Source organism: Stegodyphus dumicola, chromosome 1 (assembly GCF_044657685.1).
Source record: "Stegodyphus dumicola isolate Sdum_Otavi_A_Nest chromosome 1, ASM4465768v1".
Classification (NCBI taxonomy): Eukaryota; Metazoa; Arthropoda; class Arachnida; order Araneae; family Eresidae; genus Stegodyphus; species Stegodyphus dumicola.
In genome coordinates, this window is record NC_140768.1 from 85,143,833 (window position 1) to 85,157,280 (window position 13,448).

Here is a 13,448-nt window from a genome sequence, read left to right on the forward strand (position 1 = left end):
ATAATGTGGTATTGGTACATGAGAAAAAGAATATTTAAGTTGTAACTTAAACTTATGAGCATATCAAGCGTGCGATTATTGATTGACTATAACAAGAACAGCTCTCGATATACTATAGTCTTTTGATATAAAAACGAGCCCTAACCCATTTCACATTACCATTTAGAATAGAAAAACAATGAGAGGGGGATATATCTGCCTCTTACTTCTGTACGTACACCATACATTTTGGATTTTCTTCTAGATGCATAATGTTCTCTGACACGACCGATATAACTTTCTTTGGTTAAATTCAAAACTGTAGTCGTCATGTATATTTCAAATTTGCTGTTTTGGTTTCCGCCGGACGAGTTAGTCCCTTCCCCTAAGAAATTAGAGCAGGTTAAATTACTTTTTTAACCTCGCTTATGTGTGTGTTTTCGCAGTGCCTTCTCGTGACATTAAAGTGATGAAAATCATATAGCAAAATCATCTAGCAATACCTATAAGCAAGAGATTTTGTACTGCATGAGAACAGCCGCACTATATATAAGTACATACAAAATAATTTTTGAGTGCATGCATTCGTAAAATTTGATTGCACGCTTCAAGAATATTGAAGCACACTGTACCATTGAGAATCACTGTACCATGCCAAACTACACATATACATGTATATGCTGTGTGTATGTATGTGTGTGCGTGTGTGTTACTGGCAAAGTATGAGGTCCGGCATTCTGTAGAATACCAAGGTATTTTATAGAATGCCGAAAATTGGTATATGAAAGATTAAATATTTCAACATTTCCTATAGAATGCCAAATGACAAGACGGAAAAGTATGAGCTCCATTTGCACACATCTTGGAAATGCCTCTCCAATACAAATTCCTCTCTGGTCAGCTGCAATTTCTCAGTGTAGTGGAAACGCCCGAGAATTCGTGAAGATGATGTGTAAAACAAAGTGTGAAAATATGAAATGTCTTTGCTTGAAAAAAATGATGAAGTATAATTCAAAATGACGTTCAAACCTACTGTGTTGCAACAAGTAAATCAAATTAAAATGAAAAGTTTACATTTTTTATAATTTCTTTTTTAACGTGTGCATTTTTGTAAAATTCATTTAATGACCATGTTTTACCTTTTACAAGAAATAAAATTACATGAAATTTAAAATAAAATTACTTATTTTCATGGTGGAAAAATTAGGGTCACATTAAATTTTGTGCATTTTACTACGAAAGGCTTAAATTTTGTTTTGTGTAACTAGAGTTTCTTTTATAATTTTGAATAAAAGATTTTAGTGGAAGCGTTTCATTACTTTTCCAAAATAGCATTTGTATTATGTATGAGTGAATGTCTTTTAAATAACATCCTTATCAAGATTTTTTATTCATACTTCGCCTAATGAGCATTTATCGTTCCGTAGAATGCTTAGGTATTACATACAATGTATATACCTAAAGTATAGAATTCTTTTCATATTTCATACTTTGCAGAAAACGTCGGGCGTTCCATAACATATGTATATGATTAGATTAAAATATATAGATTAAAAATTAAAAATTAACTTCAGAAATTAAAATCAGGCTCTCCTTCTCGTTGTATTTTAATTATGTGATAAATGCTTTAATAGCTAAATTTCGATTTTTTACCCTCTTAACACTGTAAAATTTATCTTTACCTGAGTACTCTCATAGACCATCTCTTAACTCAATGACCCAACATATAGGAAGCTCACATATCGATATTAATAGCTTCGCAAAGCAAGATAGAGTTCAATTTTTCCTACTGATTGTTCATACTGCATTTCCGAAGCTGGCTAATATATCAAGCTATATGAAACGACATATACGAAACAAATGAAATATGAAATAACATTCGCAACTTGATTCTATAACAGCTTTCGATGTAAGAATAAATCTTCTAATATAAGTGATAATAGTACTATGCCAAAATAAAGAGAAAGCCTGATACTTAAAGCTTTGCTGAAGTTTTTAGCATCAAAATTTTGAAAGCACTTTTAGAAACTATGATCTTAAAAGAAAAAAGCTACATCAAGCAATCTTCGAAACGCAATGAAGTTTTATAAGCTAAATTTTAGTTTAAACTAACTTTATTTAAATTTAAAGGAAATTTTGGAAATTCTAACTAAATAAAGGAAACGGAACATAACTAGAATGAATAATTTATTGTAAAATGATGAATAACTTAATTTAGGACATTTACAAAGAAACTCGTAGCATAAGATTTTTATAAGATTGCCTTGCCAAGTCCACCTCCAAGAGCCATTTTTCCAGCTCCCAGACCTAGAAGCCCATTGCCATAAGCAAGGAGGGCAGCAATTCCGTGGCCTACATTTCCGGCACCGAGAAGACCATTACCGATCATTCCATTTCCATAAGCGAGAGGAGCGACAGCAATTCCGCGTCCAACAAGACCCATTGGAGCAGCAGCTACAGCAACAGGGGCAGCAGCCAAGGCGACGGGAGCAGCAGCAATTCCGACAGGGGCGACGTGGTTGATGGCAGTTTTGGAGGAGGAGACTGCGGGAACAACAGCCTTTCCAACAACGGCTGGTGCAGCGACTAATCCATATCCAGCTCCATAACCATATCCAGCTCCCAATCCATATCCGGCACCATAACCATATCCAGCTCCCAAGCCATATCCGGCTCCATAACCATATCCAGCTCCCAAACCATATCCGGCTCCGATAAGACCACTAGCTTGTGCAGCTGCGACGGCAGCGAAAAGAACAAAGACCTAGATAAAGAACAAAAAAAGAGAAAAATTCTGTTAGTGATTAGCGTTATGATAGTGCATCGTCATTTTAAAGTTGTAAGAGATCTCTGTAGAAGAACAGTGTCTTTAAATTTTATCAGTGCAAAGATGTGTAATATCCAGGTTAGAATTTTTATTGAACTAAGGAAATATTAGAACTAAGGAACGTTTAAGAACTATTTAGCTAATGTTTGAGAGCTATGCCTACATGAATGACTTTCTAAGGTAAATTTTCATGCTTACATTTCGCATCGGGAGAAAACACTCTCATGCAGTGAACTATTTCAGTATTATGCTCTAGTATTATTATCATGTGCTTTTCTATGGAGAAACAGGTAGGCGAAGTTCTACAAACGAAACTCAGCATTATCTTCTGTATTCAATCAGCTTCGGGCTGCATACCTCTCTACTACAATCTTTTAGTGAGAAATTGCATAATTCACTTTAAATAGGCTGTCTAGCTACTGTTTAATTCTTATTTCTTTCTAGTATATTTTAAATAAAAATTACACTTTTCTATATTTTTCGATAACTTTACTGGCAACGCAAAGGGAATGAGAGATTAGATTGTTAAATTTTAAGCTCTCATTGTTATTATTTTTATAGTAGTTAATTTTAATTATATTAAGTAAAGCTTATTATCATTCTTTTGTATTACTTCTAACAAATATTTAAATAGGTAGCAATTTACTTTTAATTGAATATATGCAATTTAGTAAAACCAAATTTTAATCATGAGGTGAAATGCGATATATGTGCATGTTTTGCCAGGAATTTGGCTTTTAGTTCGAATTCCGGCGAGGGCAATGCACATTTTCACGTCTCGTACTTAAAAATAACCTAATATCTCTACGCTGGTAACCGAACTAAAAGACGGTGGACTATAATTCGGCATCATCGGTGGACTATAAACCCGTAAATGCTCCTTGAAAACTTTTTCATTTATTTACATTACAGCATCATATAAATATTACATTTCAGTATTAATAATGTGCACAAATGAGGATGCATTTGTATCTGTAAATATGTGAAAAGTAAATAGGTTCTCTTAATTTGAAATCGAAAAAATTAGTTTTATAGTGCAATCTAAAATTAATGCTAAGGAAGGGATTTGTAATTAAAATTCAAAGATAACAATAAATTGTTAGAACGTTTTACAGAACTTTCTCAAAATTTGCATACTTGTGAAAAAAATTGACTTCGAAAGTATTTCGAAAGTATTTCAGAATTTCTGATACTGTGAGTCTCAGAATTAGAGGACATACTTATAAAATATTTTTTTGAATTTCTTACACTCCATATTTATAAGCCGTACTTTTTAAACATACTTCAGTATCTAAAATTCACCAGTTTTCATTATTTATATTTTCAAATGCTTAACTACGTGATTTTATTATAATAATTTATATATGATAATTGGAATATAAATGTAGCGATATTTTTAGATTCTTATTTATTTTATTTGAGATGAATGGAAATGAAGTGTCTGAAGAAGGAATTCTGAATTTATTACGCTAGCATTGTTTTATGATAGCATTTTACTTATATATAAGACACGTTAAACAGAAAATATTTCACAATAGAATTATAAAAAGCACTGTAATAAGTACTTACTTTCTGATTTCAAATTATATTTCATTTCATTAAACCATTTACATCAGCTGATATATTGGTTATGAGACGCCAGCTCGAATATTTAACAGTGTACCTTTTCGTAAGTATTACTATAAATAATTTGTTAGTTTAAGTAATGTAGATAAGTAAGTTTCTATCAAATATAGATATGCAAAGAATACTACAATTCCGACTACAACTTAACAACATTTTATGCTACATATTTATTTCTACCTATACTTTCAGTAAATAGCTTTTGTAGTCTGCTGGAAGGTGTTATCCGAAGTGTTTCGGCCGTTCATGTAGATAGGTTCCATTGAATTTTACAAAGCATGAAATAAAATACATATGCTTACCTTTGCGAACATTTTCAGGTTTTTTGAGCTATTCTACCACGGAAGCGAATGCTTTTGAGAGGAACCATAAACCTTTATATACCAGAGATTCCGTATGAGAAATCAAATAAGGTGCGTTTAATGAAACTAAAGCGATGTAATGACAAGGACAAAGCAAGATATCTCTCTCCTTGAAGAATAATTAAACAACCCCACCCTTTGCAGTATGGGTATAAAATATTGAAATTTCCGCCTAAGTCTACTTTGTCCAATACCTGATTGGTAAGAATTTGTTATAGAATATTCTGCGACAAAGCATTTCCATAACTACCCTTACTGGTTAAAAGCTAAACAAAAACAAACAAAAAAAAAAAAAAAAAAAAAAAAACGAATTAAAAATAAGCATAATTTCACAACCTTGATTTGCAAGACAAATTATTCAGTATTTTCCTGTATCATTGACTTTTCCTTTCGTACTCGCATTTTACTTCTCAGATTTTTTATTAACGTAAAACCGCTATCAGTATTATAGTCTAAATTGCTGTAAAATACGATAGATTCTTGCTCTTTAAACTTTGATCAAAGTGTTTAGTGTACTATAATAATCAACTAACGCTCATAACTAGGAAAACATATTGTAACATGCTTTCAGATTCGTAACAGATTGAATTCATAATGGATTGTTCGTAATAGATTGATAATTTTTTTTTTCGAAAACAAACACTTTACAATTATAAAACTTTTCACAAAAGTAATCGCACAGCTCTTCTCAGTATGAAAGAGCACAATCAGTGCTTATCACTTCAAACTACTCTGAACGTTAATCACAAAGCAACATAAAAGGCCTCAGTAGTTCAGAGTTTAATACAAAATTGAAGTCAGAACTAAACAGCTGAGAAGTAATGCTCTCTCCGCTCATGTGCAGTTTTCCCTCAGCTACCAAGAAATTTCAATTTCCTTCGATTTCTCGAAATTGCTGGAAGGCGTGTACAGCTACAGATTCATATAGCAGCTTCGCCCACTCGAGACATTTTACGTTGTATTATACAAGAGAAACTACGATTTTACATATAATTTCCCAACAGTTCTTTACATGTATACAAAATTCTTAACAATACCAATTTATGATGTTAAGGAACGAATACTTACGAAACTTTGAGGCGGATACTTAGCAAGTATCCGCCTCAAAGTTGGCGTGGATATATATATATATACATATATTTATATACTTTTGGTGCGGCCGATTGCAACCAAAATGCGAGGTGCACATCTATGTTATACCAGTCCTATATACAAAATTTCAACGTTTTGAGGCTACTCGTTTTTGAGTTATGCGAGATACGTACATACGTACGTACGCACAGACGCCAGGAAAAATTCTCTTCAGAATTCATTTTAAATCAGTTTTATAATTTTTTTGGGGGGAAAGAGCCCTTTATGCTGTCCTTGAGTACAGATATCATGCAAAAACATCGTTAAATTGCATTCGATAGGGGTGTAGAGTTGCGCGCCTCCAACTTGCATGCAACCAAGAGGTGACTGTTGAAACTGGATAAATGACAGTGTCTTGCTAAGGGTTTAAGTCCCTTTTTATTCAACGTAATAAATTACAAGTGCGTGCTCTTGACGCTCACAAACTACGCCAACTCGGCGGTAAAATAAAAATAAGAACCTGAAAAGAAACTAATAACAAGACTCTAACTACGAGGCTCTCTAAAAGTAACTAACCTCACCGCGTTTTACAATACCGTTGCTAATTCAGCAAACTTTGAAATATCACGTCGAACGATTAACAATTCTTCAAGGCAAGCACACAGGCCGAAACGCGGGGTTCTTCAATTTCTGGCTAACTACCTCCGCGCTCGTGAAGTACGAACAGCACACCTCGAACTCGTTTTTCTATTTAACTCAGAATACTTCCGCTGATAATTTGAATCCTTGCGCGTTCTACTAAAATTTACATACTCTGGCATTGGCAGTTCCAGGGAAAAGTAAGGCTTGACAGAAAATATAGTTTAAACTTAAAATAAATGTTAGTTAATATAAATATAAACCCTACAGGGGTAAAAACGGATATTTGCGTTGAAATATGATGCCTGAAACATTTAGCGATTACAATACTTCCTTTTTACGTGACAAGGAAGTGAAAAAAGACCACCCTATGTTTTCATTAAAATTTTTGAAAAAAACGCGTTACGAACTGAATTAATAACATTTATTGTACCATTAATTTCATTATTTTATGTCAATAAAAATACTTCTTTTTTTTAATGTTTTAGCAATAAAACTATAAGGCCTACCTTTTTATGGCTAGAGCTCCAAGATAAATGAAATATAAATATATATCTTTATTTTAGTTGAAATAGAAATGGGTTGCATATTTAGTCTAATAAAAAATAATTTGTTTTCTTCAATTTCGTTGAGAAGTGTGAAATTGTATTTGCTTTTCAGAATATTTTTAACCTGTGTAAAATATTAGTTGAAGCTATATTCAGATACCGAAAAAATAAAATTCTCTCAAATTTCAGTACAGTAAGTATGATTTTCAGTACAGTACAGTACAGTAAGATTTGTGTAGACCATCTGGTCTACACAAATCTGGCGGACTATGAGGATTTTTCAAGGTATCCTGATGGGCTATAGCTTCAGATTTTCCAAATATTTGATGTTCCACTAATAATTTATTCGTATATATTAAATATTAATTTTCAGTTAAATAGTGTGTACTTTCTACGCTGTCATGAGATACGTTAGGTTATTTACCACAGCAAAGCATTCTAAGAGCTATCTGCTTTAGAAAGGATGACTTCGAGGAAAATTATTTAATGATAACTAATTAGTGTTGTCTATATTCTATATATATGTTGTCTATATTGTATATATATGTGTATATATTGTTGTTATTATATTCAAAACGATAAAAATCAAATGCAGTTAGCCAGTTTAATTACCAAGAACAAAATCCAAGACGAACCACCAGTGTATCGTAATTTTTTCAAGAGTTGAAGAATACGGCATGTTTAGATTCCATCGACGGAAGCGCTTTTCTACTGCACCGTACTGCACAATAGTGCTTTGTTATCACATTTTGTTTTTGCTGACCACAAGCTTACGTCTTGACACACTGTAATTATTCAGGAGGAAGTTTCGATGTCTTTAGTTTCATTATAACAGTAATTACCATTCTTAAAATCGTATACCTTCGTTGTTTATATTCTCGTTTGTAATAGTTATTAAAAATCCCTTTTTGTAGGGTTAGTAGTAATCTATTTAAAACGAAATTTGTTATCAATAAATTATTTACTGCAAAAATATTTTAAATGAAAAAAATAGCTAATTTTTTAAAGATTATCCCCTCTCGCAGATATTTACTTTTGCAACTAATATTTTGTCATTAAAAAGGAACAAAGTTTGTTTATCCTTTAGCTGATTAATTGCATTTTGATACATACACATTTACACATTAAATGGACTTTCACATCTCGTCGCATTTCGAAATAAAAGGTATGTTCTTGCAAATAACGAAAGATTGATACAAAAAGTTTAATGATTGTGTTGACGAAGTGGTATAGTCGAAAGCATGAGAACAAAACTTGCTAAAAATAAATCTAAACCATAAAGGCCTCAATGCCATTTGAAAAGGAATTCAATAGGTGATATGAACTGCATTCTATGCATGTAAGTAACTGCAAGGTCGCGACATTGTCAATGCCATATGTGTTGTAAATCTAGAAAAAAGTTCTATTTCCGGTTTTCGCAGTTTTAAAATCAATAATGACTTTTGATAATTAAACACGACATAAAAAACCGATTGCGAGGAATATAAAAGCTAAGAAGAAGTGTAAGATTTTCATTCTGGAAATAGAAATCACACATTCACCATGATCGCAAAGGTAAGAAAAGATTTAATTTTATAGAAATTAACGTGCATTAATGAAACTTAACTGACTTTTTAACATTAATATAATTTGAAATTTTCTCCATTATGTAATTTTAAATTAATTATAATATATCATCTACCAATAAGTTAGTAATAATAAACATCATTTCATTTTAAAATATTGAACTTATTCTCGAGCTAAGTAATCCAAGAAAGAACACAATGACAATCAAAATGACATTAATTATGAGACGAAAACGCGGTCTACCTTTCTCATAAGATTAATTTTTGTTTTAATATCTGTCAAATATTATTGTTATTTGCAAAACATTACCTCTTTTCTCTGAATTTTCTTACAAAAATCGCAAGATTCTTCGAATTCAGTATCACATTTAAATCAATTTTAAATCATCTTAGTTTGTTAATTTTAATGGTATTTTCACCACATTTTTATCTATTTTATGCTTTGATCACGTGTTTCTTTTCTTATTCATGATATCTGAGTTATTAATGTTACCTCAAACATAGTTAACGGACACCCAACTATATTGTGTGTAAATTATCTTGGAAATTTTAATTGTGTAAGGAAGGTTGAAATTTAAACGTACAAACCAGTATTGGTATTAGCGCTTTTGACAGTTTATATGGATTTAAATTTTCTTAGAATTGTATTAAAACTAATGAAGAAATATGTTCTGATGTGAGGTTTATCACAGTTTCTATATAGCAATCACATTTTATATTTTCTAATAATATTTGTTTTCTAAAATTTAAAATTACATTATCGTTTATTCTATAAATGAGTACTTTAGTGGCAATGATTTTAACATTTGTTGACAAAAATATCACGTATTTTATTATTAAAGTAAGTTTTTCAAGCAGAATGTTAATAAAAATTTTATTTTTAACTTGTAGATTTGAAAATTTATAAATATAAACATTGGCTCGACACAATAAACAAAATCATTTATGCAAGCTTTATTTCATTAAACTGCGAGAAACAACACTTTTACCTTAAATAACGTAACAGCAACATATCTTAAGTAACATAAATAACAAAATTTAAAGAACGTAACATTTTATCTTAAATTATGCAATAGTTTGCAATGAAAGCCAATTTTATGCTTGACAAAGCTATAAAACTGTTCCTGGGAAAATTAAATTCAAGCCAAAATTCATTTACATAATTCTAATCTAAAATCTTATTACTTTTCTCTACGGTTTATTTATATAGAGTTTTTGTGTAATTAAAATTCTTCGATAAACACATTCCCTATGTTAATTTTAAAATACATTTAAAGAAAGTATTCAGGCGTTTATGAAAATAAAATATGGAGATTATATTTGAAAGAAAGGAAGTTTTTTATCTTCAACAATTGAAATAATTATAATAGTTTGAATCTTCAGATAAGCTTATGCTATTTAATTTGATATTGCTTGTAATTTTTTAAAAATTAAAACATATAAAAAATATTGATTAATTAATTCATTTTTATTTTTAGGATATTCATTAAAAATTAAACTGTCACTTAAAAAAATCGAAGTTTATGAAGTCGTAAAATAAATTTAAAGCAGAGACTTATCATATAAAATTTTGTACTGATAGGTTTATACTAATAACCAGTAAGTTATTAGAATTTAATCTAACAACGAAATAAATAGAAGCTGAATATTCCCTTCTGCGCTGCGTTTATTTTTTAAGTAGATCAGGAAATAAAAATACATATTTTTTTTAATTTAAGGTATATGAAATGTATATAATCACGTTTCTAGCATTCCATTATGTTTATAAAAGAGTAAGCTTGCAAATATTATTTACTTAATACTTTTATATTCAAATCAGTTTAAAATACGTTTTAATTTATTTGCAGACGAGCATCTCTCATTAGGAGTGCAAAATTTATTTTTCCGTTTTCTGAGCCTAAATCTTTTGAATCATTGCATTTCCTGTTATTTGGACTCAAATGAATGCCGTTTTAATTTTACAATTGTGATACAAAAACAGTGTAAAATTTTTGTCATAGTCTGAAAATCTTCCAAATGGATGTTTAATTTAAATACAATTTTATTCAAATTTGTTTCCTGGCATTTTCTAATTTCCGAAATTTAACTGAAAGTAATGCTATTTATTTTTTCTTGCAGGTTGTTTTCCTGTGCGCTGCTCTCGCAGCTTCCCATGCTAGTGTTCTTCTAAAGGCACCCCTTGTTAGTACTGGTGTGAGTGCCAGTTCTAGGACACAAGATGTAAGTTCATTTTCTTTAAAGTGTTTAATCCATTACGGTTAGCAAAACATTTATTTAAAATATGTAAGCGATTACGTAATTAATCATTACAATCTTATATATCAGTTAAACTATACTGAAATTGATTACTTTGCCGGTTCTTAGTAACAGTTAATTTTTGAAAGAATTTGCTAATTATTTATCAGTAATCAGAAAGTTTCTTTTTCAGAGTTGTTAGGGAAAGTCTTAATATCGAAATAATGAATAAAAGATGAAATGAAAATATTACTAAAATTTTAAAATAACGGCAAATACACATAAATTTTAAATATCTTGAAAGAAAAAGGCTTCTATAAATTGCATAAGCTCTTTTTCTCAAGTAATGAATGTAATGCAGAAAATAAAACCTACGATTGATGTTACGTCCTATCCTAACACAGTCAGAACTGAAAACAAGTTTAGGTCTTTAAATGAGCCACCTGAGATCTTAAATTTTGCTGACAATTTCTAGAATGTGTAATATTAATAATGTTGAAATGTATTTAATATTAAAGAACCAGATTTCAGAAAAATATTTTATTTAGGATAATTCAAACTATTAGTTTTTTTAAAAGTAAGAATCTTTTTTTTTTTTTTTTTTTTTTTTAAATTTTCTGCTTTTTTTGATACTGACGAATTTATTAACTTAGACTGAGCATAATTGTTAGTTCAATAAATAAGATGTGATCAGAAATACAGTAACAAAACTTTTTTAGCAAATTCTCTTCACTATTTCTCATAGATTAGTGGTAACCAATTCATGGGATTCCTCCCCTTCAAATCTCAGTGAGAAGCTCATTCAGAAAATTAATATCAGGTTCTTCATCGATTAAAAGTTGTTTTAGTTTCTCTTTGTTTAATAGTAGCAGTAATATTCAAATATCTCAAGCTGTCCAACCGGGATAGTGGCTAGCGAAGCTGACTGCCCTACCGAAAGGTCTGTGTTGGAATCAAGGAGAAGGGCATGGATGTTCGTATTGTGTCTGTGCAGCACTGGGGGGACTCTAAATATGTGGCGAGCCAAAAATCCTCTAGAGAGGTTGTGGTAGGGATAAAAGGGTGACACACCCTCGGGTCCGTATTCCTGGCGTCATCTCCGTCAAAATTAAGGGCGGAACTAAGCAAAGTCGTAGTGGCACCTGTATGGTGCTAAAGAATCTTGACAACGACAGGCGCAATCTTCCACTCCTTGCCATGATGAATTTCTTGAATTTGTTCTGATGTTACTGTCAGACAAGTCAAATAAGTCACAACAAATATCTAAAAGCTCTAATGCTTCATGCTTATTCACATAAACTTATTCTCTGACATGACAATCTTAAATTCAATTTATATATATATATATTTTTAAATGATGAGAAAAAGTATGAAGCCATTTCTGTTATAAATAGAATAGACAGATATGATTTCATGTAGTTCGTTTCTAGTTTGTTTAATTGCATTTTTAAATAGTAGTTTTTTAAAATTTCCTTTGAAGTATTTTAAATAAATAATGTCTTTTATTTAAGGCTTATGGAAACTATGCTTTTAACTATGACATCGTTGACAAACTCGGAGCTTCCAACTCCCGATCTGAAGTAGGTGACGGTTATGGTAACAAGAAGGGAACCTACACCATCCACGACATCGACGGCAGAGCCAGACAAGTAGACTACGTTGCTGATAAACTTGGATTCCGTGCTGCCGTCAAGACCAACGAACCAGGAACCGCTGCCAGCACCCCAGCTGCAGCCCTCATCGCTAGCCCTTACGCTGGACCATCTGTCGATCACATTGCCCCTGTTGCCACTGCTGTCTATGGACATGCTGTCGCCGCTCCAGTTGTAGCTGCTGCAGCTCCTGTCGCATATGGAGGTGTCATTGGACATGGAGCCGCTCTGGGCTATGGCTATGGTCTGGGATATGGATATGGAGCTGGTATTGGCAAGGCTCTGATCCATTAAAATATAAATTCTCCGATTTTCCTCAAAATTTAATTTATTGTTATTGTAAATTGGGATTATGTTACGGTGAATAAATCCTTTTATTTCTGGCAAATAGAAAATCATTTTTTTCAAAAATACAGTTTTATAAATGTTTTCTGAAAAGAGAAAGGTATTAGTGTTGTTGTGTAGCATATGTGAATTTCATTTACATTAGACTTAAAACTTGTATAAATTTGTACGGCTAGTTTTCGTGGTTTTAATCATGTGGAACATTAATATGAACGTTATTTTTCTTAGAAACTTCACCACAAGGCAAATTTTTCCTTACACGTTAATTCCGTCATGTGTTTTGTTTTACTCAGATAGCCAATCAGCCCATCTCGCATTTAGGTTCTAGATGAATAGCACTTCTAAACAAGAAGTGCTTTAGTAGCGGGGAAACCAAAGTAAAAGATAATTAATTCCCAGCTTTGTTAAAGGGAAAATCTTAAGTTGGTCTAATGGAAGTCCAACCGTCGATGTGACAAAATTTTAGATATTATACTGTAATGCCAAAAATGAAAAGTGGCAAAAACAAGCTCAGAATAAAAGCTTGAGATTAGCCCTTTATAGTAAAACTAGGAGTGTAAAAAATGGAAAAGGTTTTCAAAGCAATCTTCGTTTTTGTTTCT

The 13,448-nt window shown here is 31.4% G+C and overlaps 2 protein-coding genes across 2 annotated transcripts; one reads left to right on the forward strand and one right to left on the reverse strand.

Moving 5' to 3' along the window:
* Positions 1 to 2,149: 2,149 nt before the first annotated feature.
* LOC118196487 (uncharacterized) lies at positions 2,150 to 4,880 on the reverse strand. The gene is made up of 2 exons (XM_035367956.2): positions 4,732 to 4,880; positions 2,150 to 2,743 (listed from the first exon to the last, which is right to left on the reverse strand). Exons 1-2 carry the CDS (start codon positions 4,741 to 4,743, stop codon positions 2,231 to 2,233), a joined length of 525 nt encoding a protein of 174 aa, XP_035223847.1. The 5' UTR covers positions 4,744 to 4,880; the 3' UTR covers positions 2,150 to 2,230.
* Positions 4,881 to 8,547: 3,667 nt separating this feature from the next.
* Positions 8,548 to 12,896, forward strand: LOC118196478 (adult-specific rigid cuticular protein 15.7-like). Its single transcript, XM_035367946.2, has 3 exons — positions 8,548 to 8,603; positions 10,733 to 10,834; positions 12,361 to 12,896. The coding sequence occupies exons 1-3, from the start codon at positions 8,592 to 8,594 to the stop codon at positions 12,793 to 12,795; spliced, it is 549 nt and encodes a 182-aa protein (XP_035223837.2). The 5' UTR covers positions 8,548 to 8,591; the 3' UTR covers positions 12,796 to 12,896.
* Positions 12,897 to 13,448: the final 552 nt, after the last annotated feature.

What these genes read in the sequence shown, in the direction of transcription:
- LOC118196478 (XM_035367946.2), top strand. An exon ending in CCAGTTCTAGGACACAAGAT is followed by an intron (nt 10,835 to 12,360) that starts GTAAGTTCATTT and finishes CTTTTATTTAAG; the next exon opens with GCTTATGGAAACTATGCTTT.